The 25,754-nt window shown below is 38.4% G+C and overlaps 2 protein-coding genes across 6 annotated transcripts in view; one reads left to right on the top strand and one right to left on the bottom strand.

Annotated features, from left to right (window-relative positions):
• The window catches only part of POLK (DNA polymerase kappa), an 80,885-nt gene extending 66,713 nt beyond the window's left edge, over window positions 1-14,172 (bottom strand). The window contains exon 1 of one of the 2 annotated variants that reach the window (XM_027552895.1): window positions 13,984-14,172. In XM_027552895.1, the coding sequence (XP_027408696.1) occupies window positions 13,984-14,076 (93 nt within the window). In that variant the 5' untranslated portion in view covers window positions 14,077-14,172. Of the gene's footprint in view, window positions 1-11,888; window positions 11,913-13,983 lie in introns of those variants that run through there. The other variant, XM_027552896.1, reaches the window with a different exon arrangement.
• COL4A3BP (collagen type IV alpha 3 binding protein) overlaps window positions 14,054-25,754 on the top strand; it is a 131,506-nt gene continuing 119,805 nt past the window's right edge. The window contains exons 1-3 of one of the 4 annotated variants that reach the window (XM_027552902.1): window positions 14,054-14,139; window positions 14,386-14,788; window positions 19,688-19,822. In XM_027552902.1, coding sequence (XP_027408703.1) covers window positions 14,054-14,139; window positions 14,386-14,788; window positions 19,688-19,822 — 624 coding nt within the window. Of the gene's footprint in view, window positions 14,140-14,216; window positions 14,789-15,076; window positions 15,179-19,687; window positions 19,823-25,754 lie in introns of those variants that run through there. The other 3 variants (XM_027552901.1, XM_027552899.1, XM_027552900.1) reach the window with 3 other exon arrangements.

The raw sequence follows: 25,754 nt of genomic DNA, 5'->3' as shown, positions 1-25,754 counted from the left end.
TTTCACTTTCTACCCATACAGGCAAAAAGAGGAAATTTGACAGAGGAGTTTCACAATTATCAGACAACTCTAAAAATAAACATAAAGAGACTAATAGTATTATAGACCATAGTGATGGTGAAATTCATATTATAAGCAAAATCTCAGGCTATGAAATTTCAGATGATTCACATAGATATATTTTATCAAACTCAAAAATCAATGAGTGAACAATGCACTTTTAAGAATAAAAAGCAAATGTGGCATTTCCACCCAGTTTGTCATTTAACATGGAGGCCTTCATCACAGGGTATTTTGCAAGAATAATTTGGAACATCCCATTTTGTTAACAGGATGTATGACAGTGTTCTTTCATCCTTTATGATGTTTGAGCACTAAAAGTTACTTAATATAATTTGTAAGTGTACAAATGCTTAATGTAGATATTACACAAAGGAAATAGGAAGTGATGGTGAAGAAATTAAAATTTTATTGGCCTTCATTCTAACTGGTGTTTATAAACATAAAATTGAAAATGTTTCACAATTATGAAGGAAAGAGAATGGTTGCTTTTTTAAAAACTAGATTATGAATGTCAGTGTTTGTAATGTCATTGCATTTGGATGATACAAATGCAAGATAAAAGCCAGAAGTAATGATATACTAGAAGTTACTATTAAAGATGCATATGAAATCTGGGATCTTTATTTTAAAAATGGATAGTTCCAGGACCACACATAAAAGTCAGTGAGCAACTAGTTACTTTCAAAGGACATGACCTAGTTCAGGAAAATATGAAATAAAAACTTGAGTTTACTATGTGTTATTATAATTTCTAGTAATGTTGTTGTTCTCTATCCCTTTATTATTACTTCTCAAGATTACTCCTAAATTACTCCAACAACAACAAAAAAATATATATAACATGATGATAAATGCCAATGACTACTTTTCATGACATAAAACTTAGATCAATATATAACTCCTTTACCAACATTAGACAAAAGGATGATTGCAACAGGCTCTGCTGCTGCTGCTGCTAAGTCGTGTCAGTTGTGTCCGACTCTGTGCAACCCCATAGACCGAAGCCCACCAGGCTCCCCTGTCCCTGGGATTATATAACTCCTTTATCAATATTAGACAAAAGGATGATTGCAACAGGCTCTAGAGATCACTTAAATTATTTATGGGTAATTAGAACACAGCCTGGCTAGCAAATACACACCTTTAGTTATTAGTCAGAAAAAAAATTGTAAACTGGCTTTATTATATGTTGTTGCACCCTAAAAACATATGTGGGTGAATTTTCTTTTAAGAAAATTGTCAAACTAAAGAAAAACCATGCAACGTAATCTGGCTCTAACAAATGCTTAAATGTTTAATAATATTGATCACAGCTGTTGTTTGTCTAAATAAAGTTGGCCCTCTGTATCTGAAGTTTCCACATCTGGGGATTCAACCAACCGATGGATCCAGGTTGGCTGACTACGCAGATGTGGAATGCAGATAGGGCAGGCCAACTCTTTTGTTGTTCAGTTGCTCAGTCATGTCTGACTCTTCGAAACCCCATGGACTGTAGAATGCCAGGCTTCCCTGTCCTTCACCATCTCCTGGAACTTGCTTAAACTCATGTCCATAAAGTTGGTGATGCCATCCAACCATCTCATCCTCTGTCATCCCCTTCTCCTCCCGCCTTCAATCTTTCCCATCTTCAGTGTCTTTTCAAATGAGTCAGTTCTTCACATCAGGTGGCCAAAGTATTGGAGCTTCAGCTTCAACAGGAGTCCTTCCAATGAATATTCAGGACCAATTTCCTTTAGGACTGAGTGGTTTGACTCCTTGCAGTCCAAGGGACTCTCAAGAGTCTTCCCCAACACCATAGTTCAAAAACATCAATTCTTCGGTACTCAGCCTTCCTTGGAGAAGGAAATGGCAACCCACTCCAGTGTTCTTGCCTGGAGAATCCCAGGGACGGGGGAGCCTGGTGGGCTGTCGTCTCTGGGGTCGCACAGAGTCGGACACGACTGAAGCGACTTAGCAGCAGCAGCAGCAGCCTGCCTTATGGTCCAACTCTCACATCCATACATGACTACTGGAGAAACCACAGCTTTGACTAGATGGACCTTTGTTGGCAAAGTAATGTCTCTGCTTTTTAGTATGTTGTCTAGGTTGGTCATAGCTTTTCTTCCAAGGAGCAGGCGTCTTTTAATTTCATGGCTGCAGTCACCATCTGCAGTGATTTTGGAGCCTAAGAAATAAAGTCTGTCACTGTTTCCCCATCTATTTGCCATGAAGTGATGGGGCTGGAGGCCATGAACTTCATTTTTTGAATGTTGTTTTAAGCCAGCTTTTTCACTCTTCTTTCACTTTCACCAAGAGGCTCTTCAGTTCCTCTTTGCTTTCTGCCATAAGGGTGGTATCATCTGCATATCTCAGATTATTGATATTTCACCTGGAAATCTTAATTCCACCTTGTGTTTCATCCAGCCTGGCATTTCGCATGATGTACTCTGCCAACTATACCATGCCATGATTATACAAAGGATTTTAGCATCCATAGATTTTGGTATCTTTGCGATCCTGGAAACAAATCCAACGCCCAAAGGATATAGAGACAACTGTGTATGTATAAAAAGTACATAGTATAAGCCTATGAGGTTCAAAAATTTGGGCTAGACTATTTGCTAGCTAGGACTTTGGGCAATTTATTTATTTGAACTTTAATTTCTTTATATGTAAAATAAGGATAATGTGTATGTTGCAGGGTTTTTGTGAAAAATGAATACTAAATGTGATAAACCTAAAACAATGCCTACACTGAGTAGGCCCTTAACAAATGATACTTCTTCCTTACAAAAAACTATGATGCAATTTGGTTCTTTAGTCCCTCATTAAGTTTAACTGTGCTTAGTGATTTTTCTCCTGGTCTTTGTTAATTGCAATCCCTACAATTTCCCTTCAATCATTAACCAACTAAACTTATTCCATTCATCCATATACACTGATCACTTACTATGTGACTGGCAATTTTAAAGCTCTCCATGCTTTTTAATAATAATGTGACTGTTAAAACCATAACAACAGTTTTATTACTTATTTTTGTCTATATTTCTAAATAGTCTTAGTATTACTGTCTGTATCCTTAGACACATTTCTGTATGCTAGAATAACGGGTCTATGAAAGTGTGGTATGTATCTCATTTTTACAGCACCCTAATTAGGGTCCCCATATAGCAAGTTCTTAACAAATACTTTAAATGAAGATGAAGGTAAACTGTATCACCATAACAACATGTGTATTTCATAATGATAATTTTCAGTTTATGTGACTAAGGAAAAGAGGATCTGAAATTACAGTAAAAGTGAAACAATGAAAGGGCTGGGAAGAAAAATAGAAAGCAAACACATTGACAAAATAATTATCATGAGGATTCTATCAATACTTAAGAATATAATGCTTTATGTAGTATGGCTTTAATACATTACCAAAAGAATTTCTCGATGTAATGAAAAGAGGCTACAAGACTCAAAAGCTTGGGGAGAAAAACAGAAGGAAAAAATATATATGCAGAGACTAGACAGCAATATTCCTGTTTATCTATTATAGATGTATGCTATGCTATGCTAAGTCGCTTCAGTCGTGTCCGACTCTGTGCGACCCCATAGACGGCAGCCCACCAGGCTCCCCCGTCCCTGGGATTCTCCAGGTAAGAACAGTGGAGTGGGTTGCCATTTCCTTCTCCAATGCATGAAAAAGAAGAGTGAAAGTGAAGTCACTCAGTCATGTCTGACTCTTCGCGACCCCATGGACTGCAGCCCACCAGGCTCCTCTGTCCATGGATTTTCCAGGCAAGAGTACTGGAGTGGGGTGCCATTGCCTTCTCTGATAGATGTATACTACATACTTATTTTTCACTTTCTAAAATTTTTTTTAATTGAAGCATAATTGCTTTACAATGTTGTGCTGGTATCTATCATACATCAATATGAATCAGCCATAGGTATGCATATGTTCCCCTGCTATTAAACATCCAACCCCACCCCACTACTCTTAGGTCATCACAGAGCACCATGTTGAGCTCTCTGCGCTATAGGGTAATTCCAACTGGCTCTCTCTTTTACATAAGGTCATATCGATGCTTCATGCTACGCTCTCAGTTCAGCCTACCCGCTCCTTTCCCTGCTGTGTCCATAAGTCTGTTCTCTATGTCTGGGTCTCTCACTGCTGCCCTGCAAACAAGTTCACTGGTACCTTTTTCTAAATTCCATATATATGTCTTAATATATGATATTTGTTTTTCTCTTTCTGACTTATTCACTCTGTATAAGAGGCTCTAGGATAATCTACTTCACTAGAACTGACTCAAGTTCATTCTCTCATTTCTTTTTATGGCTAAGTAATTTTCATTGTATACATGTAACACAACTTCTTTATCTATTTATCTGTTGATGGGCATTTAAGTTGCTTTCATCTCCTGGCTAGTATAAATAGAGCTGCAGTGAACCCTGGAGTATATGTGTATTTTAGAATTGTGGTTTTTCTCAGGGCATATGCTACAAACACTACTTTTAAGACTAAAGGATTTTTTTAGTGTTATAGTGAGACCTATTAAATACCAACTACTTCTGATACATTTTTAACCCTACAAAACCAAACATATAAACAAAAGTTAATGAAATACAATTTTAATTTTATTCAACAGTAAGAAAGAATATTTCTGCTTGGAACATGCCTGGCTTGGCTCTAAGGGTGGCCTACATGTTCTTTGAAATTCTTTTTCTGAAATCAGTCTTATTGATGAATGTTAGAACTTTCCATGGGATATGACATATTCCTAAGCAGCTGTATGCAATGTATTACCAACAGGTACCTTTCCCTTACTCAAATAAAGTTGTTCTTGGAGAGTTACATGGTAAAATATCAACACATAAGTGAGTCTAAGATATATATGCAAGTTAACCTTAAGAATCAGAGTAACAGGTGAGTCCTAGCAGTATGAGCATAATAACAATAATTGATGTCAATAAAACAAGTCTTTCAATCCAAATGGACTGTGGGTAGTTAGAACAAAGAAAAAGAAAGTAAGTAAGGTAAATATTGACAATGCCTAGTTAGATAGCCATCATATCATCATAACATGGAAAACCCAAGTAAGTGGTCCTAATCATTTAGAATCATAATTGAGGAAAATAAAAATATGACAGGGATATAGTAAAAGGACATCAAGTCTATATTTGAAACCAAGAAATGAAGAGCAGTTGCAGGGCCTGGAAAAATGGTGAGACTATTTAGGGACTCTTGAGAAAAAGAATCAAAGTAAGTGGGAAAACGAATCTAAGTAAGTAATTAAGAATAGGTAGAGCATAATCCCTATGCCCATGAATCAATTAAAATAGGATGGAAGGCATGTTATGAAGGTTCTATTATAGCTCATTTTCCTCCTAGCTTCTATTTCTCACTGACTCCCTCCTCTGCTTTTCCCATAACTTCTGCCAATGACTGTAGAGGAGGAACAGAAGAGGAAAAATAATAGCAGACAATAGCAATGCACAACACATATAAACAACAGTAATACAAAGGAAGGGGTGGAAAGAAGAGAAAGAAAATAGTGCCAGCGTACACAGGAAGGAGAGAAATTCTGCAGCTGTCTGGCTGTGAGGACCATTCACATATAAAGAATGCACATAAATTCATCAGATTAATTACAAGGCTCCTTTTTTCTTCCAGGTTGTTTTAAACTTACTATTTTTAAATTAATTTCTATTGGAGTATAGTTGCTTTACAGTGTTGTGTTAGTTTCTACTGTACAGCAAAATAAATCAGTCATACTTATCCATATATCCCCTTCCTTTTGGACTTCCCTCCCATTCAGGTCACCACAGTGCATTAAGTAGAGTTCCCTGGGCTACACAGTAGGTTCTCATTAATTACCTATTTTATTCATAGTATCAATACTGTATATGTGTCAATCCCAATCTCCCAGTTGCTCCAACCCCTCTACAAGGCTCCTTTTATTCAACTAGATTTTATGATCAGCTTTTCATATTTTTCTCAGTAACTGGAAAATTTGTTTTATTATTTATGCTAATTCATAGACTAGTACATTTGGGTTACTTACACTGGATATGACTATATCTATAAAGATCTAAGTCTAACAGAAAATTACTAATGTGGGAGATATGCATGCCAGATGCTGACTACAAACAGGTAACATACAACCATTTTTTGGTACCAACTCAAAAGCTTAAGATACACTGGGAGGCAAAGCCATGAATAGCTTCTTTACATTCACTTTACACACGTTTGTATACTACTCCCTTTTTTGAATACAGTCACAAAGATATTACAAAAGAATTCTGTACAAGGTCACAAAAGATGAACACATGCAAGTTTCTTGCAGCCCCTAATATTTCTGAAACTAGTGTTTACATTGTCAGGAATGGATATAGATGCATTCACCACATTTCACATAAATGAATATCTACTTTGATATACTTATGAAAATAGCATTTTACAAACGCATATAACACCACAACAACTGGGATATACATAGCAATAAAGAGAGACTGGTTATACTGATGCCATTTATTAAGTTAGCATTTATTTAATACACACCAAAGTCAAAATGGTTATTAAGGATGAAGTCCTAGGACTCACACTCAGGGACTGTCGGCTTGTTCACTCTGAACTCAGGGAGAACCACCATAGTGGCAGAAACTATATGATTCTTTAACAGGCCTGACAGGAACACTAAGCCTAACAGACTAATATAATTTATTAGTAGTCAAAACAGGAAAAGTGGGAAACAAAAGCATTCAAAAGGGCAAGCGGTTCAGGTTAAACTGGAAAAGGTTTGCAGAAGAGCTGTTAAATCTTTTAAATCTCTGAACTTTATTTAGGGCACATGCTGAATGTCACACACACAGTTATACGTTAAAAGAAAAGGAGATCTATCAGTTTATGATATTTCTAATGTGACAAGATTCATAAAACAATTAAAGTGATAACTTGATGGTAAGAGATCAGCAAGCAAAGACAATCCTTTTTTCTTGAAAATCCCAAACAACCATTGTTTTAACTAAAAAGACCTGGGGCAAGTGGCCTAAGGATTAGAAAATACATTAGAGAACAGGAGTTATCACTGTCAGATCCTAGGGGTAAAAGGTGAAAGTGAAGTCGCTCAGTCTTTGTGACTCTTTGTGACTCCCATGGACTGTAGCCTATCAGGCTCCTCCATCCATGGGATTTTCCAGGCAAGAGTGCTGGAGTGGATTGCCATTTCCTTCTCCAGAGGAGTAAAAGGTACCTTCTTTTAACTTACAAAATACCAGCTCAACTCATATGTATACTTTCTTACCTTGTTTTCTGTTATAAACTCCTTGAATGCAGACCTACACAATTCCCTTCTTTTTTTTTTAATCTATAACTATTTTAAACTTATTCATAGTAGTCAGCATAATAGCTTACATATCGGATACTTGCTGAATTAAACCATTAACTGAAAAGATAAGGTAAAATACATTAATTAATTAATTATATTGACTGCCTTCTAAGCACTATTTTGGGGACTAATATTTGAAAAAAGTAGATAAAAAAATTTTAGTCATGTTTTTAGTAGAAGAAAAAATAATATATACAGTCTAATACAGTCATTTAAACATTATCATGTTATTCCTTTTAAAAGAATATTTGTGATTTGACAATTAGATTTTCTTATACATTACATAATTCTTTCCCCTCAGAATGCCCCCTTTCCCACCCCTACAGCTATAAACAGATTATAATGTAAATTATATATATACTAGACATGCCTATTGTTTCTAGTTGGCCTCCAACTCCCAACAAACCACAGAAGGGGCAGACATATTCCATACTTTTGGGAAGAGCTAATTACAGCGCTGGCTGGCTAATTACCTGAGAATTTAAACTTAGACACTGAGTGAAAGCGAAAGTCACTCAGTCTTGTCCGACTCTTTGGCACCCCATGGATTATACAGTCCATGGAATTCTCCAGGCCAGAATACTGGAATGGGTAGCCTTTCCCTTCTCCAGGGGATCTTTCCAAACCAGGGATCGAACCCAGGTCTCCTGCATTGCAGGCAGATTCTTTACCAGCTAGCCACAAGGGAAGCCCAAGAATACTGGAGTGGGTAGCCTGTCCCTTCTCCAGGGGATCCTCCCGACCCAGGAATCGAACCAGGGTCTCCTGCATTGCAGGCGGATTCTTTACTGACATGGAGAGGGCCCCGAAACTGACAGGTAGTTAAAACAAGTTGGACAACATGCAAGATGAGATATGAAGAGACAAATAAACTGAGACTGAGAAGACAAGAACACAGAGATGAAAGATACCATGAGGCCCCACAGATGAACAGAAAAACACCAAGACCTCATTTTCCAAGGACTGAAATATGCATACAAGGCCCAGCTGAGGATTCAGAGAGCTCTACAATAACATCTCTTATTTGAGCTACCTGAAATACATTTCTGATCCCTTCAGTTGAAGAGCCTTGATAAAATCATGTAATTTACTCAGTATAGTACTGAAAGTGAAAAGCAGAACAGGTTTAAGGGTACAGAATTGTGTTGTTTACCCTCATGATCACATGGCTGACTAGGACCTGTGACTCACTGACACTGCCCAACAGCACAAGAGAGTATCATATTACATACTGCTAGCCTGGGAAAAGAGAAGAAATAAAGTCCAAAAATCTTAAGTTGAATCATTCTAAGTTGGGGACTGTATGTATGTTTTTATATTCTAAAAATTAAAAACGGAGGAAAAAGGAAGGGGAAATGCTTAAAAAAGCAAGTACAGACCTCTCTCAGTATCCACAGGGGATTGGTTACAGGACTGTTTGCAGATACCAAAATCCATGAGTATTCAGGCCCTTTATGTTAAATTGTGAGGTATCTGCATACAACCTGTGCATAGCCTCCCATATACTTTAAATAATCTCTAGGCTACTTATAACACCTAATATGATTTACAAATAGCTCATGTAAATGACATAAATATCATGTAAATTATGTATAAATAGCTGCTGGTGGGCAGCAAATTCAACCTTTGCTTTTTGGAACTTTCTGGAATTTTCTTCCTGAATATTTGTGACCTAAGGTTGGTTGAATCCAAGGATGTGGAATCCATAGACAGGGAAGGCTGATTGCACCATATCTCACTGCTTCAAGAACACATCTCTTTTTCATATTTTAACTTTTCAAAACTTGGGATGTTTCATATAATCCTTGTCAGTGAGACAGCAGTTATGACATAACTGTCATTACCTGTGCATCAAAATGTGAATAGGGGTCGGCAGCTTGGGGAAAATAACTCTGAAGACACGATGGGGCATTCTTAAGAAATGCTGTAATCATCAATTCGCTTTATGTTAAAGAGGGAAATGTATGGAAAAACAGGGACATTAACAACTCTAAGTTGAAAATTAACTTAGAACACTGTATGTAGAGATTAATCTTTAATTTATATCATTTATAATTAAACAATTTCTTCTATTACAAAAGTGATACACAGGCACACACATACTCACATGACATACTTTTTTTCATACCAAAGGGTTCAAAGAGGAAATTCAAGTGGTCCATAATTTCATTACCCAGATTATTATTCAACACATTAAAAAGCGGAAAAAAATATCAGCTGTATTGCTTACATGCTGTATTTTGTTCACTTGTACTTTAGTTTTTAGACTGTTGCTATTCATAGATCATTACCTCTACTTCACGGATTAGTAATTCTTAAGTTTTAAAAATCAGGTTTTATATGTAAATCTCCAGTTTTTAACTGATTATGTTTCAGTTGGGAACAGTATTATAAAGATTACCATGAACAGTTAAATTCCCAGGTTAGCTAAAAAGGACTATTTAACTCAAAATGTATCTTTACCGTAATAAACACTGTGGGAATACAGAACCTGTAAGCACTGTTATGGACTAAATGTGCTCCCCTCAATTCATATTTTGAGGACCTAACTCTCAATATGATTGTATTTGGAGACAGGGCCTATTAAAAGATAATTTTGCTTGTTGTTGTTTAGTCATTAGGTCATGCCTGACTCTTCTGTGATCCCATGGACTGTAGCCCACCAGGGTCCTCTGTCCACAGGATCTTCCAGGCAAGAATACTGGAATGGGTTGCCATTTCCTTCTCCAGGGGATCCTCCTGGATCAGGGATGGAACCTCAGTCTCCTGCATTGGCAGGCAGATCCTTTCCTGCTAAGCCATGAGGGAAGCCCTATAGATAAGGTTAAGTGAGGCCATAGGATGGGGCCCTAATCCAATAGGACTGGTATTCTGAATTAGAAGAGATAATGAGACCAGGGCCACCTAGCATGTTGTATTTTGTTATGGCAGGCTAAGTGGACGAATGAAGGCTCTTTATAACATCATTTTTAAATATTAGACAATGACCTCAGTTTCAACTTGGGACATCCTCTGCTACTGTAATTCCAGCAACAAGAAGACATATTTACTTCTAGACCCCTACCTGGTGATTAGTAAAACTGCTAGGTTTTTGGTTTCTGTGTCATTGCAATGGGAGAGGGAGGCAGGGATGAAGGGATTGGGGTTTTGTAGAAAGAAAAAGGTGGGAGAATGAAGCAAGGTGAAGATGGGGAGAAAGAAGAGGAATTGAAGAATTGTAGTGGGATGACAGGGCTTCCCAGATGGGTCAGTGCTAAAGAATCACCTGCCAATGTAGGAGACGCAAGAGATGCTGGTTTGAACAACAACTATTCTCTTTGATGTTGTATGACCTTTGGAAAGTTATCTAAAATCTCTGGGTTCAGTGTCTTCATGTGAAGACATACTAGAAATAGAAAATAATTATATTAGAAATAGAAAATAATATTAGAAATATAAATAATTATATTATAAATATAAATAATTTAGTTTCTATATTAGAAAAATAATATATTATTTCTATATTAGAAAAATAATATATTATTTCTATATTAGAAATAATAATAGAAATAGAAGAGCACCTAATAAATTCTATATTAGGGTTAAATAAGACAGCATAGATGTAAGGGCTGGGTAAGTGAAAAGATATTCAAAACCATTAACTGAATTAAGAGCACAGTTGCTCTGATATACTCATCTACAGAATAAACTATTTACACAATTCTTCCCACCTTTAGGGGTCTCCTGAATCAAATAAAATGGTATGACCTTTAAAATCAGATCTGTTTTCAAAACCTAACCCCAATACTTAGTAGCTATTTGGCACTGGGTAAGTTACTTGGCAGCACTGAGCTTCAGTTTCATTATCCTTAAGATGAAGCCAACAATGCTTACATTATGTGGTTTGTAAGGAGTAAGTTAGATCAGGTATATAAAGTATCTGACCAAGGCTAAGAACTAATAATGTAAAGATGTCATTTGCTTCACAAATTAAGTGCATTCTTAATCCAAATTCCAATAGAGTGTTTCATGTAATTTGACAAAATGTTCTAAAAACTCACCTGGAAGAGAAGATATACAAAAATATCCAAACGAGAAAGAACATTAGGAGTTTTGTTATTATATATATGAAAATAGGATAAAGTTAAATAATTAAAACAGTATGGTATTAGCACAGCTACAGACAAAATAGATAATAAAAATGAATGAAGTCCAGAAACAGACCTAGACACAATATATGGAGATTTTGCAAATCACGTAAATATAAGGGTAAGAAAAACTATTAAATAAAACAGTGGACCAAGTGGTTGTTCTTAAAACAGGTGAATTCAAGTTTAAAAGTTTAAAAAAAAAAACCTAAGAGACAATATAGAATATTGATAAGGTTGAGGATGGTTCTAAGTAAGAGAGAAAACTCAGAAGCTATCATTCTCACAACAGAATAAAGAGAAAGCTTGTGTATTTCATTCTTGTATTGCAGTTTCTTACCATTAACAGAAGAGAATCCCAACCTCCAAAATGGTATTCTGATCAGTGTACAAAAATCCTTCTGTACTTAAAAACATTTAAAAAATAGTTGTGTAAGTACAGAGACACACACAAAGAAGCTTTTTTAAAAAGGCAATTTCTCTCATTAATTCTATTACAATTCTATTACAATTAAACAATTCCCTACTGATTAAATGGGCAACTTAGTGATGTAAGCATTGGTGCTTACAACCACACAACTTAGAAATTCATAAAATACAACAGAAAGTTCAATTTAAAAATAAATATATATGATGCTCTCATGATTCTATTGATAAATTGCAATATGAAGTGGATTTTTCAACATTTCATAATCATTTCCTTGAGACTTATGACATTTTAAAACCTAGAGTTAAAAGAATCAGAGATAGGAAGTCAACTATATTAGGTAATTGAAATGCAAAGCAAAATTTGCTACATTTGACACTCTAAAGGTGAAGTGAAAGTAGCTCAGTGGTGTGCAACTCTTTGTAACCAGGAATTCTCCAGGCCAGAAAACTGGAGTGGGTAGCCTTTCCCTTCTCCAGGGGATCTTCCCAACCCAGGGGTTGAACCCAGGTCTCCCACACTGCAGGTGGATTCTTTACCAGCTGAGCCACAAGGGAAGCCCCAAAATACTGGAGTGGGTAGCCTATCCGTTCTCCAGGGGATCTTCCCTATCCAGGAATGGAACTGGGGTCTCCTGCATTGCAGGTGGATTCTTTACCTGTTGAGCTACCAGGGATATAATTTAGTAATTCAATAAAGAGGGAAAATGTGCTAAGTTAATTTTTTCTATTTTTCTGTTTTGAATGACAAAATTGGGATTATCTCCTAATTAACATGTTGAAAAAGTATTTTCAAAAGCTTATCTCAAGGTTTTATTCATCTGAATGGCTTTCAATTATGCGTTTTCACTTGATTTCACAACAGAAAAATAATTTGTATCTGATTTACAACAGATTCAGCATTTCGTGTCAATCTAGGAAAACAAAACCCTTTCTATCATTCCGTTTTTTTTCCTGAAGATTGCAGTTAAGTTGACCTCTGTGGCGACTAGAGCCTTCTGGCCACTGAGCCTTTTCCCACAGATTGAAAATTTCACTTCTATCCTCCTGTCACCTGCAGTAAGCAGGTATTCTTTCTAAGGTTTAATAAGGAATTGTACTCTTGGCAATTATTAGGAAGTTGACAAGATGGAAAAGAAGCAAACAAGATGAAAGAATTGATGCTACAAAGTTAACGATCTCCCCATAAAAATTATCTTAATATATGCAAAAAAGCAAAATGAAATCTGTTAGATCTTCTCTCAGTCTTTCCACTAATTCTAGTCTTCAGGCAAAGCCAACCTCCTACTGCTTAACCCGTTATCACTCAATAAGATTACTGTACTTTCATCTCTGTTAATGCAAGGAAGTGGCCACGAAGCATGTGGAATCCTAGCTCCCCGACCAAGGATCGAAACTGCACCCCAGCATTGTTAGGCGAAGTCCCAATCACTGGACAATGAGGGAAGTCTCATCTCATCTCTCTCACCTCACATTCTTATTTTCCTTTAAAAACTCTTCAATGTCATTTATTCTCCGACATCTCCAAAATTACTTTCCACAATTAAAAACTCTGTAAATCTAACAAAGAAAAGTTCTTGCTCTGGTGAGAAGGGACTAAAAATTCTCCCTTCTAAATTGGGAAACCTCAGGTGAAGTCTAACTTCTAAACGGCGAGACGGAAGATCTTCGAAATTTGCAGAGGTGGTTTGACGGAAAGAAATGCCCTCGTCATTAGAGAGGTCGCAACCCCCCGGCCCGTGGTTGAGGCAGAAAAGCCCGGTATGCTTCTGCCCAGGCAAGCGGCAAGATGCTATCCGGCTTTTGGGAAACGGCCACGGAGGGCAGGCCCGGGCATCCCCCGCAAGCTGTCTCACGTCCCGGTCCACAAGCCCGGCGGGTTCGTCATAAACACGCTAGGCACAGATAGGAGCGTGGCACAGGGGACGGGTCATGCAACTATCAAACGAAGCCCACCCTCCCTCTGACGGTCCCCAAGGCGACCAGCCCTCCCGGCGCGGATCACTCACCAGTTGCCTCCGGACCGCGACTACAACTCCCAGGAGGCTGCGCGGCGCACGGAGCAGCGTCCTTCCCAGAATGCAGCACAGCGGGGTCCCCATCCCGCCTTCTCCTTTCTCCGCTCCTCCTACTTTCCTACCCGGCGTCACCCGGGAGGGCCGGAGGTAAGTTGCGGGAGGGAACTCCGAGCCTCGGCGTGACGCGTCAGACGTTGGGAGGGGGACGGGGCGGGGAGCAGAGGGGAGAATGGGAGGACGAAAGGGAGGGAAGAGGGGAGGGGAGGGTAAATAGTGGGCTAGGCAGGAAGATGGCGGCCTAGCGGAGGTGTGAGTGGACTTGGGTCTCTGCAGCTGGGTTTTCCCTCTTCCCGTCTTCCTCCTCTTTTCCTCTCCCCCGAGGTTGGCATCGAGGGGGCCAAATTCGGGCGGCGGCGCCGGGCGCAGCGCAGGGGTCACAACGACGGCGACGGCTGACGGTTGGAAGGGCAGGCTTCCTTCGCCCCTCGACCTCCTTCCCCGGTCCGCTTGGTGTCAGGCGCGGCGGCGGCGGCGGCGGCGGCGCGGCGGGCGGACTCCATCCCTCCTCCCGCTCCCTCCTGCACCGGAGCGGGCACTCCTTCCTTCGCCATCCCCCGACCCTTCACCCCGGGGACTGGGCGCCTCCACCGGCGCAGCTCAGGGAGCGGGGGCCGGTCTCCTGCTCGGCTGTCGCGCCTCCATGTCGGATAACCAGAGCTGGAACTCGTCGGGCTCGGAGGAGGATCCGGAGACGGAGTCCGGGCCGCCGGTGGAGCGCTGCGGAGTCCTCAGCAAGGTGAGCAGTCCGCGAGGCTGAGGGGCCCCTTGCCCGGACTCACCTGCCGCGAGGCGAGCAGCTGAGGGCACGGGGTGGGGCTGGCAGCGAGAACACGGATTGTCCCGGGGCGGGGGCTGCGGAATGGGCCCGGGGTGTGGGGCCGAGTCCTGCCGCTGAAGTGCCCGGACCGGGGCCGCGGTGGGGGTGGGGGCAGAAGGGGACGGTCTTCTTCGCCTGCCCTGGGTCTCGGCGGCCTAGGACCGGGGGAAGCTCGTCCCAACCCGGGGATCCATCCAGTTTGGGAACGGGATGCGCACCGCGACTCGGGACCCCGGGCGGCAGGCGTCCTGGATATAGGAATTCGGGATGAGCAACAGCAGTATCCGAAGGAACGAGTACGGTAAAGAGGTTTGTCCAGAGATGCCGAGCAGAGCAGGGGTGGGGGATTTTTGTAGACGCAGTTTTTGAGAAAGAAGCCGGAGCAACTTGGCTTGGTGCTGAAATGTGAGGTGGGAAACTATGCCAGGCTAGATGTAGTGAGAGATCTAAATGAGGAGGACGTTTTGTACTTTCCTTTCACCCTTTACCCCAATTCAGAGGGAGCTATTGAATCGGCAGGTGATAGGTACAAGAAATATTCGTAGTAACTTGAAACATGTCAGAATGGAAACCGACATTTATTTAGTCCAAGAAGAGTGTTATTTAGTAAAGTATTCTTGCAGACAGGGGGCAGAGTTAGGAAAAGACATCTTACTTTTCCTGTATTTTTTTAAAAACATTTTTTCCAAAATTTTTACGAAGTAGATAGTCATTTGTAGAATTTGAAAGCTAGTTAACGAAAATGGATGAGGCCCCTTTTAAGAGGGAAGGTGGGTAATCTTTTCCGTTGGTAGTACGTGGTTTGGGGTTTGTTGTTAAGGTTTTGTTTTCTTTCCTTCTTTTCTTTCTTTTTCTTTTAGGTTTTTGCTGTGATAAGATCCACATTGCCTTTTTTACTTCGTTTTCTCTTTCTGTTAAACTTTTAGAAATGGCTGGAGCTGGCAGTTAACTTGGAGAAGGGGAGCAGGGTCCAGTCTTTCAACAGGCTGGTCATAAGATACTAGATCATGTGCAGCCACTGCCTATTAAGAAATCACCATGCTTTCAGTATACCTACTTTGGCTAAGCTTTTGGACGTCGTTTGTGTAATCGTTTCATATTAGGCTTTTATATTGTCTTTAGAAGACTGAGAAAGGACCTATGAAAGGCATGAGTATGTCAAAACTAAGGCTTGCACGTGTTAACTTTTATTTGTGTATGGAAAAATTACAGTGTGTTGATAATGTAATCATTATTGGAATTTCAGTGAAAAATTTTCAGTAAGGTGAAACTCCCCAGGGTCTCTTTGGATTAGATGTATCTTGTAATTTAGGAATCTGGATTGAACATGTGTGATGGGTGTACATTTTCCTTTGGAACTGTTAATGAATCTTTTTTGCTTCTCAGTGATTCCGATAATTTCACCAAATTAGTATTGTGGTGTGTTAAGTATTTTACAAAAACAAGCTGTACTTTTGAACTATTGATTATCCCTTTTTGTGGGATAGGATTGTAGTGAGGGGTGGAGTCACCAGTGCTCTGAGTATGCGCTGTGTGTGAGTATCCAAGAATCACTTAAGCAGAGTGTTGTAGTATATACTTTATGACCAAAAAAAAAAAAAGATTTGTCTCTGTGATATTTAAGTGCATAGAGATGTAGTATTTGACCACTTCTTTAGTAGGCAGATAACTTCCATGTTGCTGTGTACCTGGAATCAACAGGGACGTAGGTTTTGGTATTCTTGTTAACAGCTAAGAAAGAAATTTCCCTGAAATTTAGCAATTTATGGATACATATGTTTTCTTGGAAGCTTTTTCATCAAGAATGTTTTATAGTGAATGTATGTTTTTAAGTTTCAAGTACATATATATTTTGAATCTTTGTATTCACTTGGTAATTTTAAACAAAGGTTAGAACTCAGTGTCTGTTGTTTAACTTCTGTTTAGTAATGTAGTTAAATCCTAATGCTAACTTGTTTTGTTCCCCCACGAATGGAGTGAATTTGAAATGGTGGTGGTAGAGTAAACTTGTATGAGAAATACAGCAGCCCAGCGTTTTTTTAATATGAATATATTTTCTACAGGCTTGTTTCTTAGACACGTTAAGTTCCAAAAATACTGGGTTGACAATAATTCTAGGTGGTTATAACAGATGTCAAGTTGGGTTATGGATGGGAAAAGATTCAGGCCTTAGATGGACTTGAGAGCAACTAAGCCTGGATAAATCTCACCCAATTTCTTCTGAATTCTCTCCAACTTTATTACCTTATCTTTATCTAATGTTTTCTTCACACACCTAACTATTGGCTGAAATTCTGTCCATCTCTGGAGTCCATCTCAACTGTTCTTTCTATGAAGACTTTTATTTTGCCAGCCATCCCAGCACTCCTTTCCTCAAGGGTGTTATCTCCTATGAATATAGTAGAGTATTCATTCATATAGCATTTTATGTGTGACTTGCTTCTGATCCTTATTATAAATGTGTTTTTTTTTCCTCCTGAATTTATGCTTGCTGGACTACTAGGAAGCAGGATCATTTAATTCTCTTGCAGTGCCCACATATCGCCTTGGCTCTGTTGAATGGGGAAGAGTGAAGAAATGTTGTGAGGCTAGGAGGAAAGGCAGAAGTCTGCCGCCTGGTTGTGAATAGAGTTAACACTACCTGGGTAAAGGGCCTGAAGTTTATGTGATTATTGGGTCTTCTATAAGAATATAATATAAAAGTATGGGCACAAAATTGTTAGTGTCTTGTCTGTCACTTTGAAAGGGATCTGTTCTTGTGAGGTTCCCTGAAGGATTCTAAGCTTCATTTTTGGAGAACCCGGATGTCTCAGCCAGTAAAGAATCTGCCTGCAACGCAGGAGACCTGGGTTCAATTCCTGGGTCTGGAAGATCCCCTGGAGAAGGGCATGGCAACCCACTTCAGTATTCTTGCTTGGGAAGTCCCTTGTATAGAGAGCTTCATTAGCTATTCATAATTCTGCTTCCAACTGAGAAAATACTATGTGCTTGGCAGTGTTCTAAGTCTGTTCATGCTTAATCTTAAAAAACTTTAAGAGGTAAAATGTGACAAACAAACAGAGGATAAGTAACTTGACCGTAGTCACACAGTTACTAGTTTTCTGAGAGGCAATAATTGAATACAAGGTAGGATTAAGGTATACCAGTCTAAACAGTGTCTATTGTAGGCAATCAGTTGTTCATGTAAGTTTTGTAACTGGAGACTAAATGAGGTTAATATGTAAGATAAATAAGCAAAATATGCCTAATAAATAAGATTATGTAAGTTATGAAATTAAAAGCAGAAGATATTAGAGGTAAGGTTATTAAGCCTTCTCAGGAACCCAGAAAGTATTATTTGGTCAGTCGTGTCCGACTCTGCGACCCCATGACCTGTAGCCCGCCAGGCTTCTCTGAGCATGGAACTCTCCAGGCAGGAATACTGGAGTGGATAGCCATTCCTTTCTCCAGGGGATCTTCCTGACCTAGGGAATGAACTCAGGTCTCCTGCATTGCAGGCAGATTCTTTACCGTCTGTGTCGCCAGGGAAGCCCCTGATAATTTGATTGGATTACTTGAAAAAAGATGAGAGTCAGATTTAAGGGTTTAATAGGCAGGAAAGATGAAGTTAAATAATTTGTCAAAACTTTTCACACAGCTAGGAAAGTACTTGAGCCTCTCTGATGTTGTATCCACTGCTCTGTCCATGCTATACCAGAATCCTGAGCCGGGTTTGAGTCTGAATGACTGGAAGTAGCAGTATAGCCAAAGAAATAGGAACATAGTGGGGTAGTGCACTCTATGGTAGAGGTAAATTTATTTTTGTGTCTATTTGTTGTCATTTTAAGTCGCTGTCTTAAGTGGTGGTAAATCTCAGGGCGCTTATCCTGTGTGGATAAGTTCTTAGGGAGGGCTTGTAATGGTGGAGTTTAGAAGATGTTAAGAGCCAAACAGTCTCAAACCTGTTGAATTAGGAAACAGTAAAGAAAAGATTTCTCTGAGCCAATGCAGTATATTTTTAACAATCCATTTAGAGTTAGTTTTTGGCAGATAGTTTTTGAATTGTCTACTTAAAACCCCAGGGCATAAAAATATACAATATCAACAATTCCGATAGAGGTTACATTTCTGCCTTTGTAAGTTTATTGGTTTTGATCCTCACTGTGCAGCAGCAGAACTTTAGCAGCACAAACCATTTGTAGGTACTGGAAACAGATAATCCAAGTATGTTTTTGGAAACCAATTTTATGTTTGTATTTTACCCTTGAGTTTGAAAAATAGATCTTCAAAGAGTGCTATGGAGGTAAAAGTAGTTGATAGATATGCCAAAGAGGTGATCTGTATTTTTACTTTAATGTAGTCAGAAACATCATACATTTTCATATAGGAATAACTTAACAACAAAAACAGAGTTTTGGGCATGATTGGCTTCTATTTTAGAATGCTTCATGCATGAGGGGAGTGAGAGACTGTGTAGCCAAACTTATTTTGCTGTTGAATATGTCGAATGCGACAGGGACAGAAACAAATTTAAGTCTTGAAGGTGGTGAGGAGGGGAGGATGAAAGCACACCAGAAAAAAAAAAAGCAGAATTTTTAACCGAAATGTGCTTCAGTTTTTATTCTTTAGATGTTATGTTTTATTTATTGTCTATTTTATCTATAATTTTGAAGAAATTATGGAAAATCATATTTAATCTGGAAAATCTTAGCTTTTTTAATTTTAACTGTTTGTAGTTAGAACTTTTCACATTTTGGTCTTAAACTTAGATTGACTGCTGTTTAAGAGTGTTTGGATTTCTAAAATACTGACTTAATTTTTTGTTTTCTTTTCCTTCAGTGGACAAACTATATTCATGGGTGGCAGGATCGCTGGGTAGTTTTGAAAAATAACACTCTGAGTTACTACAAATCTGAAGATGAGACAGAGTATGGCTGCAGAGGATCCATCTGTCTTAGCAAGGCTGTCATCACGGTGAGTTCCTGTTTCCCTTCATTCAACAAATGTTGATTGAGCATCAGCTATACACTAGGAACTCTATTCTTGGGGCTTATGTTTATGAAAAGAATAGATTAAGATCCTTGCCCTTGTGAAGCATAGTCTAGTACTTTTTTCCGTAGAATTATTTTAGAGTATATCACTGGACACTATTATTTTGTTTGTGTGCGTGCATGCTCAGTTGTGTCTGACTCTGTGACGCTATGGACTGTATCCTGCCAGTTCCCTCTGTCCATGGGATTCTGTGGGTTGCTGTTGCCTCCTCCAGTTATTTTATTTAGACATGTAGGATTTGTCTAGTTGGTTACAACAAGCCCTTAAACAAGGGCTTCAGAAAAACATGTTAGATGGCTTCATATCTGATAGGTTGGCACAGTTACTTAGTGAGTTATTGAAAAAGTTAAACGAGGAAAGTAAAAAGATACATATTGTAACATTTTGAAATTTTGACTTAAAATGTAATAGACCATAAATCTAAATTCACTTAATCAACTTTCTGATGTAGAGCTAACAATATCTCTTTGAAGATCATGGTTGAGAGAAGTTTTTGTGTAAAGTAGTACATCCATAATGCATGATCTGCAATTTCCAGTTTTGATTCTCTAAAGTGGAATAAAGCCTTAAAGATACTTTTGAAAAACCCTAAATATAGGTTCCTCTTTTTGACTTTTAATGTTTTTCCCTAATATTTTACAGATGTCTCACCTTTATCTAATTTAATACCTTTTAAAAGAATGACTCACCTTTATTGAGTCATTCTCCTCAGCTTGCACTCAACTTCATTTACATAGATATAACTCTTTGCTTTTGTGTTCCATAGGCTTACATAATGTTTAAGTTATGTAAGGACTACAGCAAGTAAACTGATATAAACAGGTTTAGGAACAACCGAATGAATTGTTAAACGTGTAACTCAACTAGTAGGTCAGAAGTACCTGAATGTACTAAAAATAACATACTAGTTGAGAGTGATTACCATTCATGGCATGTTTAATAAAGGTTAAAAACATGTTATCTAAGTCAGGTTGGGAAAGTTTCCCTAGGAGCTCAGAGTAAAGAATCTACCTGCAGTGCTAGAGATGTGAGTTTGATCCCTGGGTCAGGAAGATCGCCTGGAGAAGGAAAAGGCAACCCACTTCAGTATTCTTGCCTGGGAAATCCCTTCGATAGAGGAGCCCGGTGGGCTACAGTCCACAGGGTCGCAAGAGAGTCGGACACAGACTTAACCAAAACAGTAACAACAAGGCAGATTAGTTAAGTGGAAGTCAGTTAAGGAAGCTGTTGTAGTTAAAAATCTAAAAATGAGTGTCTTAAAACAGTCTTAGATTTCACTGATACATCCAAAGAGAATTCACTTTATGAGAGAATTTATATTGTTTATAAAAAGCAAATGGTATGCTTTGGATATGTGTTCATATCTAAATGACTTAACATATGTTTATGTTACACATTTAAGGAAAATCATGTAGTATTTTTCCATCATTTTTCATACATTCTGCCCTTAAGTGTTCACAGTTTGAAAACAAATACTTAGTTGAATATTGAGTTGGAAAAATTTATGGAGGATTTATTTGGAAATGTTCAGAATGAAACTACTGCTCTCCATTCTTAAAGACAATTTTAAAGAAATAGGTTGAACGTAAAAACTCAGTGTTTGTTTTGACTGGTTTGTGGTTCATTATAATGAACTTTTGAAATTGTATCTAGTTTAGCATTTTAGAGTTTTCTTTCTTTTGAGATGGATCACTGCTCATGCTCGAGGAAAGAATGAATCAGGGATAGAAATATATTTTATAATCTTGAAATGTCTTCCTTTGGTTCTTCCCTTCTTCCTTCTTTTGCATATTGTTAGATGCTTGTTAGTTACAGTGCTTGTTTGACTCTTTGAAAATAGTTTATTGATTGGTGATGTGGAAAGAGACGAATGAGGTTTTATATCTTCCTAAGAAATACTATTCGTAGAGTGCCATGCTAATTTTTGTGGAGTTAAATTTAGTTATGTTGTCTTGAATTATGGATTGTGTTAATAGTGCCTGGCTTATTTGGGAAAAAGAAAAAGTTTCAGTAAATATTTACATTGCATCTACTCAGGAAAAAGCCATGTGTTAGTTCTTTGTAGATTTCTATTGTTTTTAGATCTGTAGTTGCTTACAGAACTTTTATTGCAGTTCATAATCAAATAAATGAGTAGGAAACCAAAATGATTTGAAAAGTTTGGAAGAACCTAGTGGAAGTATTCACTGGGCTAGGTGGTAGTACAGAAGGTTAAAAAAAATAATAAAGCAGCAGAATCTGAGGGGTAGTTAATCTTCACTATAGTTAAGCAGGGCTTCCCAGGTGGCACTAGTGGTAAAGAACCGTCCTGCCAATGCAGAGACATAAGAGACTCCTGTTAGATCCCTGGGTTGGGAAGATCCCCTGGAGGAGGCCTGGCAGCCCACTCCAGTATTCATGCCTGGAGAATCCCCATGGACGGAGGAGCCTGGCGGGCTGCAGTCTTTGGAGTTGCTAAGAGTTGGACACGACAGAAGTGCCTGAGCACCCACGCATAGCTAAACAGGTGGCGGGGGAAACAGAAGCATTTACATTCCTGAACTCCTTCAACTTTGCTCCTACTCTGTGGGTTCCCAGGTTCACTGTTACATAATATTTCAAGGAAATTCCAAAATATAACTGAATTCAGTGAGCTTCTCAGAATGAAGTTGACAAATAGAGTATGTATTTGAGTTAAATTTTTAAAATACAATACTGCTACTAAGTCGCTTCAGTCGTGTCCGACTCTGTGTGACCCCACAGACGGCAGCCCACCAGGCCCCACCGTCCCTGGGACTCTCCAGGCAAGGACACTGGAGTGGGTTGTCATTTCCTTCTCCAATGCATGAAAGTGAAAAGTGAAAGCGAAGTCGCCCAGTCGTATCCGAACCTCAGCAACCCCATGGACTGCAGCCTTCCAGGCTCCCCCATCCATGGGATTTTCCAGGCAAGAGTACTGGAGTGGGGTGCCATTGCCCTCTCCGAAAATACAATACTAACCTCTGTTAAATAGTTATCTTTGCTTTCCTTAAATGTGGGCTATTACCTGTATCAATTAATCTTTGAAGGCAAATAATAAATATGTTTGAATTCACACACATGACATCCTTAGGAAATCATAATGCTCATATGTGAGGAAGTCTGGACTTGAAGAGTTGTGACTACTGTAATTCATTAACGTATTTATTATTTGTTAGTGAACATAACACTTGAGCCCACCTTTTCCCATAGAACCTAATTCATTGTTTTCTTATTTTAGCTTAACAATGAAGTCATTCTTTATTTGAATCATGTTCTTTAACTCTGTGATAATAAATTGAGTGAAATACTTTCAAGGAACTTTGTATTTCTTGGGAGAATTTGTTACCTGGAAATAATTCTTAATGTGAGGGGTTGGGAGTAAGTTAATAAGAAAAACAGTGCTGTGTCACTTTGTGGGAAATGATGTATGTGTATCTTGAATAAATGAGTGTGGTAAGTTGAATTTTTCAGTTATTGTAGTTTAGTAGTTATTTACTTAAGACTCAGTCTCTGCTACAAAACTTTCCATATAGATGTTCAGTGAATGTTAGTTGTATTATTAGTTGTATTTCATCAATCAAAAGCAATGTTTATGGAGTATTTAAACTTATTAATTTTTAAGTTCTGTTTTAAAATACCTATGGTGAAAAAAATATAAACCATACCATGAAAAGGTTTGCAAAGTAAATGCTTCTCTTTACTGTTAGTCCTGTACTCAAGAAATAACCAAAGTTAAATTTTTGGTCTGTTCTTCCAGATAATATCATGTCTATATAAGCATTTATTTGTTTCTATCCTTCCTTTTTCATTTACACAGATTGCATCATTCTAAACCTATTATTCTGTACCTTGTTTTCATTTACTATGTCTTGGACATTTACTACACTTTGTTGAATTATGTGCCTATAACATTTATTTGCCATTTCCCTGTTCTTGGACATTTAGCTCATGTTTAAGTTTGTTTTACTGTAAGCACTCTTGAAACAAACATATGTAATATTTTTAAATTTGTTTATAGTTTACTGTCAAATGCCCTTTCAAAAGTACCACTTTTCATTCCTACTGATTGTGTATGAGTGTCTCTATTTCCCAATACCTTCAAGTATTGAGAAAGTCGGGTTTTGGAAATGTTAAATATTTGTCAAACTGATAGATAAAAATAGTGTCTCATATTAGATTTTGCACTTCTTTATTCAAGGGGCTGAGTAACTTCTTATGTTTAGAACTCTTAGTTTTTCCTCTTCTCGTCGCTTGTTCATATCTTTTTCAATAACTGATTTGTAAAAGCTCTTTATATCATATTTGGCAGTTTGTCATATTTATTGTAAATGTTTCCCCCTCAGGTTGTCATTTGTCGCTTTCTTCTTGTTTTATAGTCTTTTTTTAAGCCTAACAGAAATTAAACATTTTGGGTCCTTTTTTTGACTTTTTCCTTTATGGCTACTGTATTGTGTTTGGATAGGTGTTTCCCCCTCAAAAACTATTTGTTGTTATTGTTGTTGAGCTGGTCAGTCATGTCTGACTGTTTGTGACCCGTGGACTGCAGCCCGCCAGGTTCTTCTGTCCATGGGATTTCCCAGGCAAGAATACTGGAGTGGGTTGCTATTTTCTTCTTGAGGGAATCTTCCCTACTCAGGGATCAAACCTGCATCTCCTGCCTTGGTAGGTGGATTCTTTACCACTGAGCCACCTGGAAAGCCCTTAAAGACTATAACTCATGTAGTTACATTTTCAACTACAATTTCATATTTGAATTTGATTTCTGTGAGAGTTACTTTAGTAAAAGGAGTGATGTGGGGACTTCTAACTTTTTTTCAAACGGCTAACATCTAGTCAAATACCATTAATTGAAAAATTCACCTTTTCCCCACTGACTTGAAATGTCATCTTTATTGTATATTACATTACCATGTATATTTGAGGTCGTTTCTGGACTCTTTTTTGTTCAGTTGGTTTGCCTATTCCTTCTTTTTGTATCATATTTAAAAATTACATTGCTAGCATTTCTTTAATCAGTTCTTTAAACTGCTAATGCTCCTTTTGTAAAAATAAGTGAAATGGTTTGTTTGTAGTTATTGAGATTAGACAATGTTTCAGGAATTAGCTAGTACAGATTTTTGGAATAATGGAAATAGTAATGTCTTCAGAATTGGTTTGGGGACTTTGTTGGTTGTCCATTCGCTAAGACTCTGTACTCCTAATGCAGGGGGGCCCAGGTTCCGTCCCTGATCAGGTAACTGGATCCCACATGCCACAACTAAGAGTTTGCACATCACAACTAAAGATCTGGCAGGCCACAACTAAGACCCAGTCCAAAAAAACAAAAAGAATTCGTTTGTCTAAGCTCTGTCTGTAGCCCCAGTCTCATCTTAGGCATCTGACATTGTATACCTACTATCTAAAACTTCTTTAAGTGAATGGGTTTTCTATTACTATAGGTTGGATATAGTGAAATTCGGGGCTTCCCAAGTGGATGGTAAAGGATCTGTCTGCCAGTGTAGGAGATGAAGGAAACACAGGTTCAACCCCTGGGTTGGGAAGATCCCCTGGAGTAGGAAATGGCAACCCACTCCAGTATTCTTGCCTGGAAAACCCCATGGACAGTGTAGCCTGATGGACTGTAGTCCGTCTATGGGGTCACCAAGAGTTGGACACGACTGAGCACACACACACACAACAGTGAAATGTATACACCAATTTAGTGTTCTAATATTTTCAGACAGAAAACAAAGGTAATGCAAATCTTTATTGCTACATTGGGGGAAAAAAAAAGTAAGCCAATAGCTCTTAGGTAAGTAAAGGTTTTAAGGGAGGAAATGAAAGATCCTGGCAAAATCAAAGAAGCCAACAGGAA

This window comes from Bos indicus x Bos taurus, chromosome 10 (genome assembly GCF_003369695.1).
Source record: "Bos indicus x Bos taurus breed Angus x Brahman F1 hybrid chromosome 10, Bos_hybrid_MaternalHap_v2.0, whole genome shotgun sequence".
NCBI lineage: Eukaryota > Metazoa > Chordata > Mammalia > Artiodactyla > Bovidae > Bos > Bos indicus x Bos taurus.
Note: the sequence above shows the minus strand (reverse complement) of the source record. Positions and strands in the feature narration are given on the sequence as shown.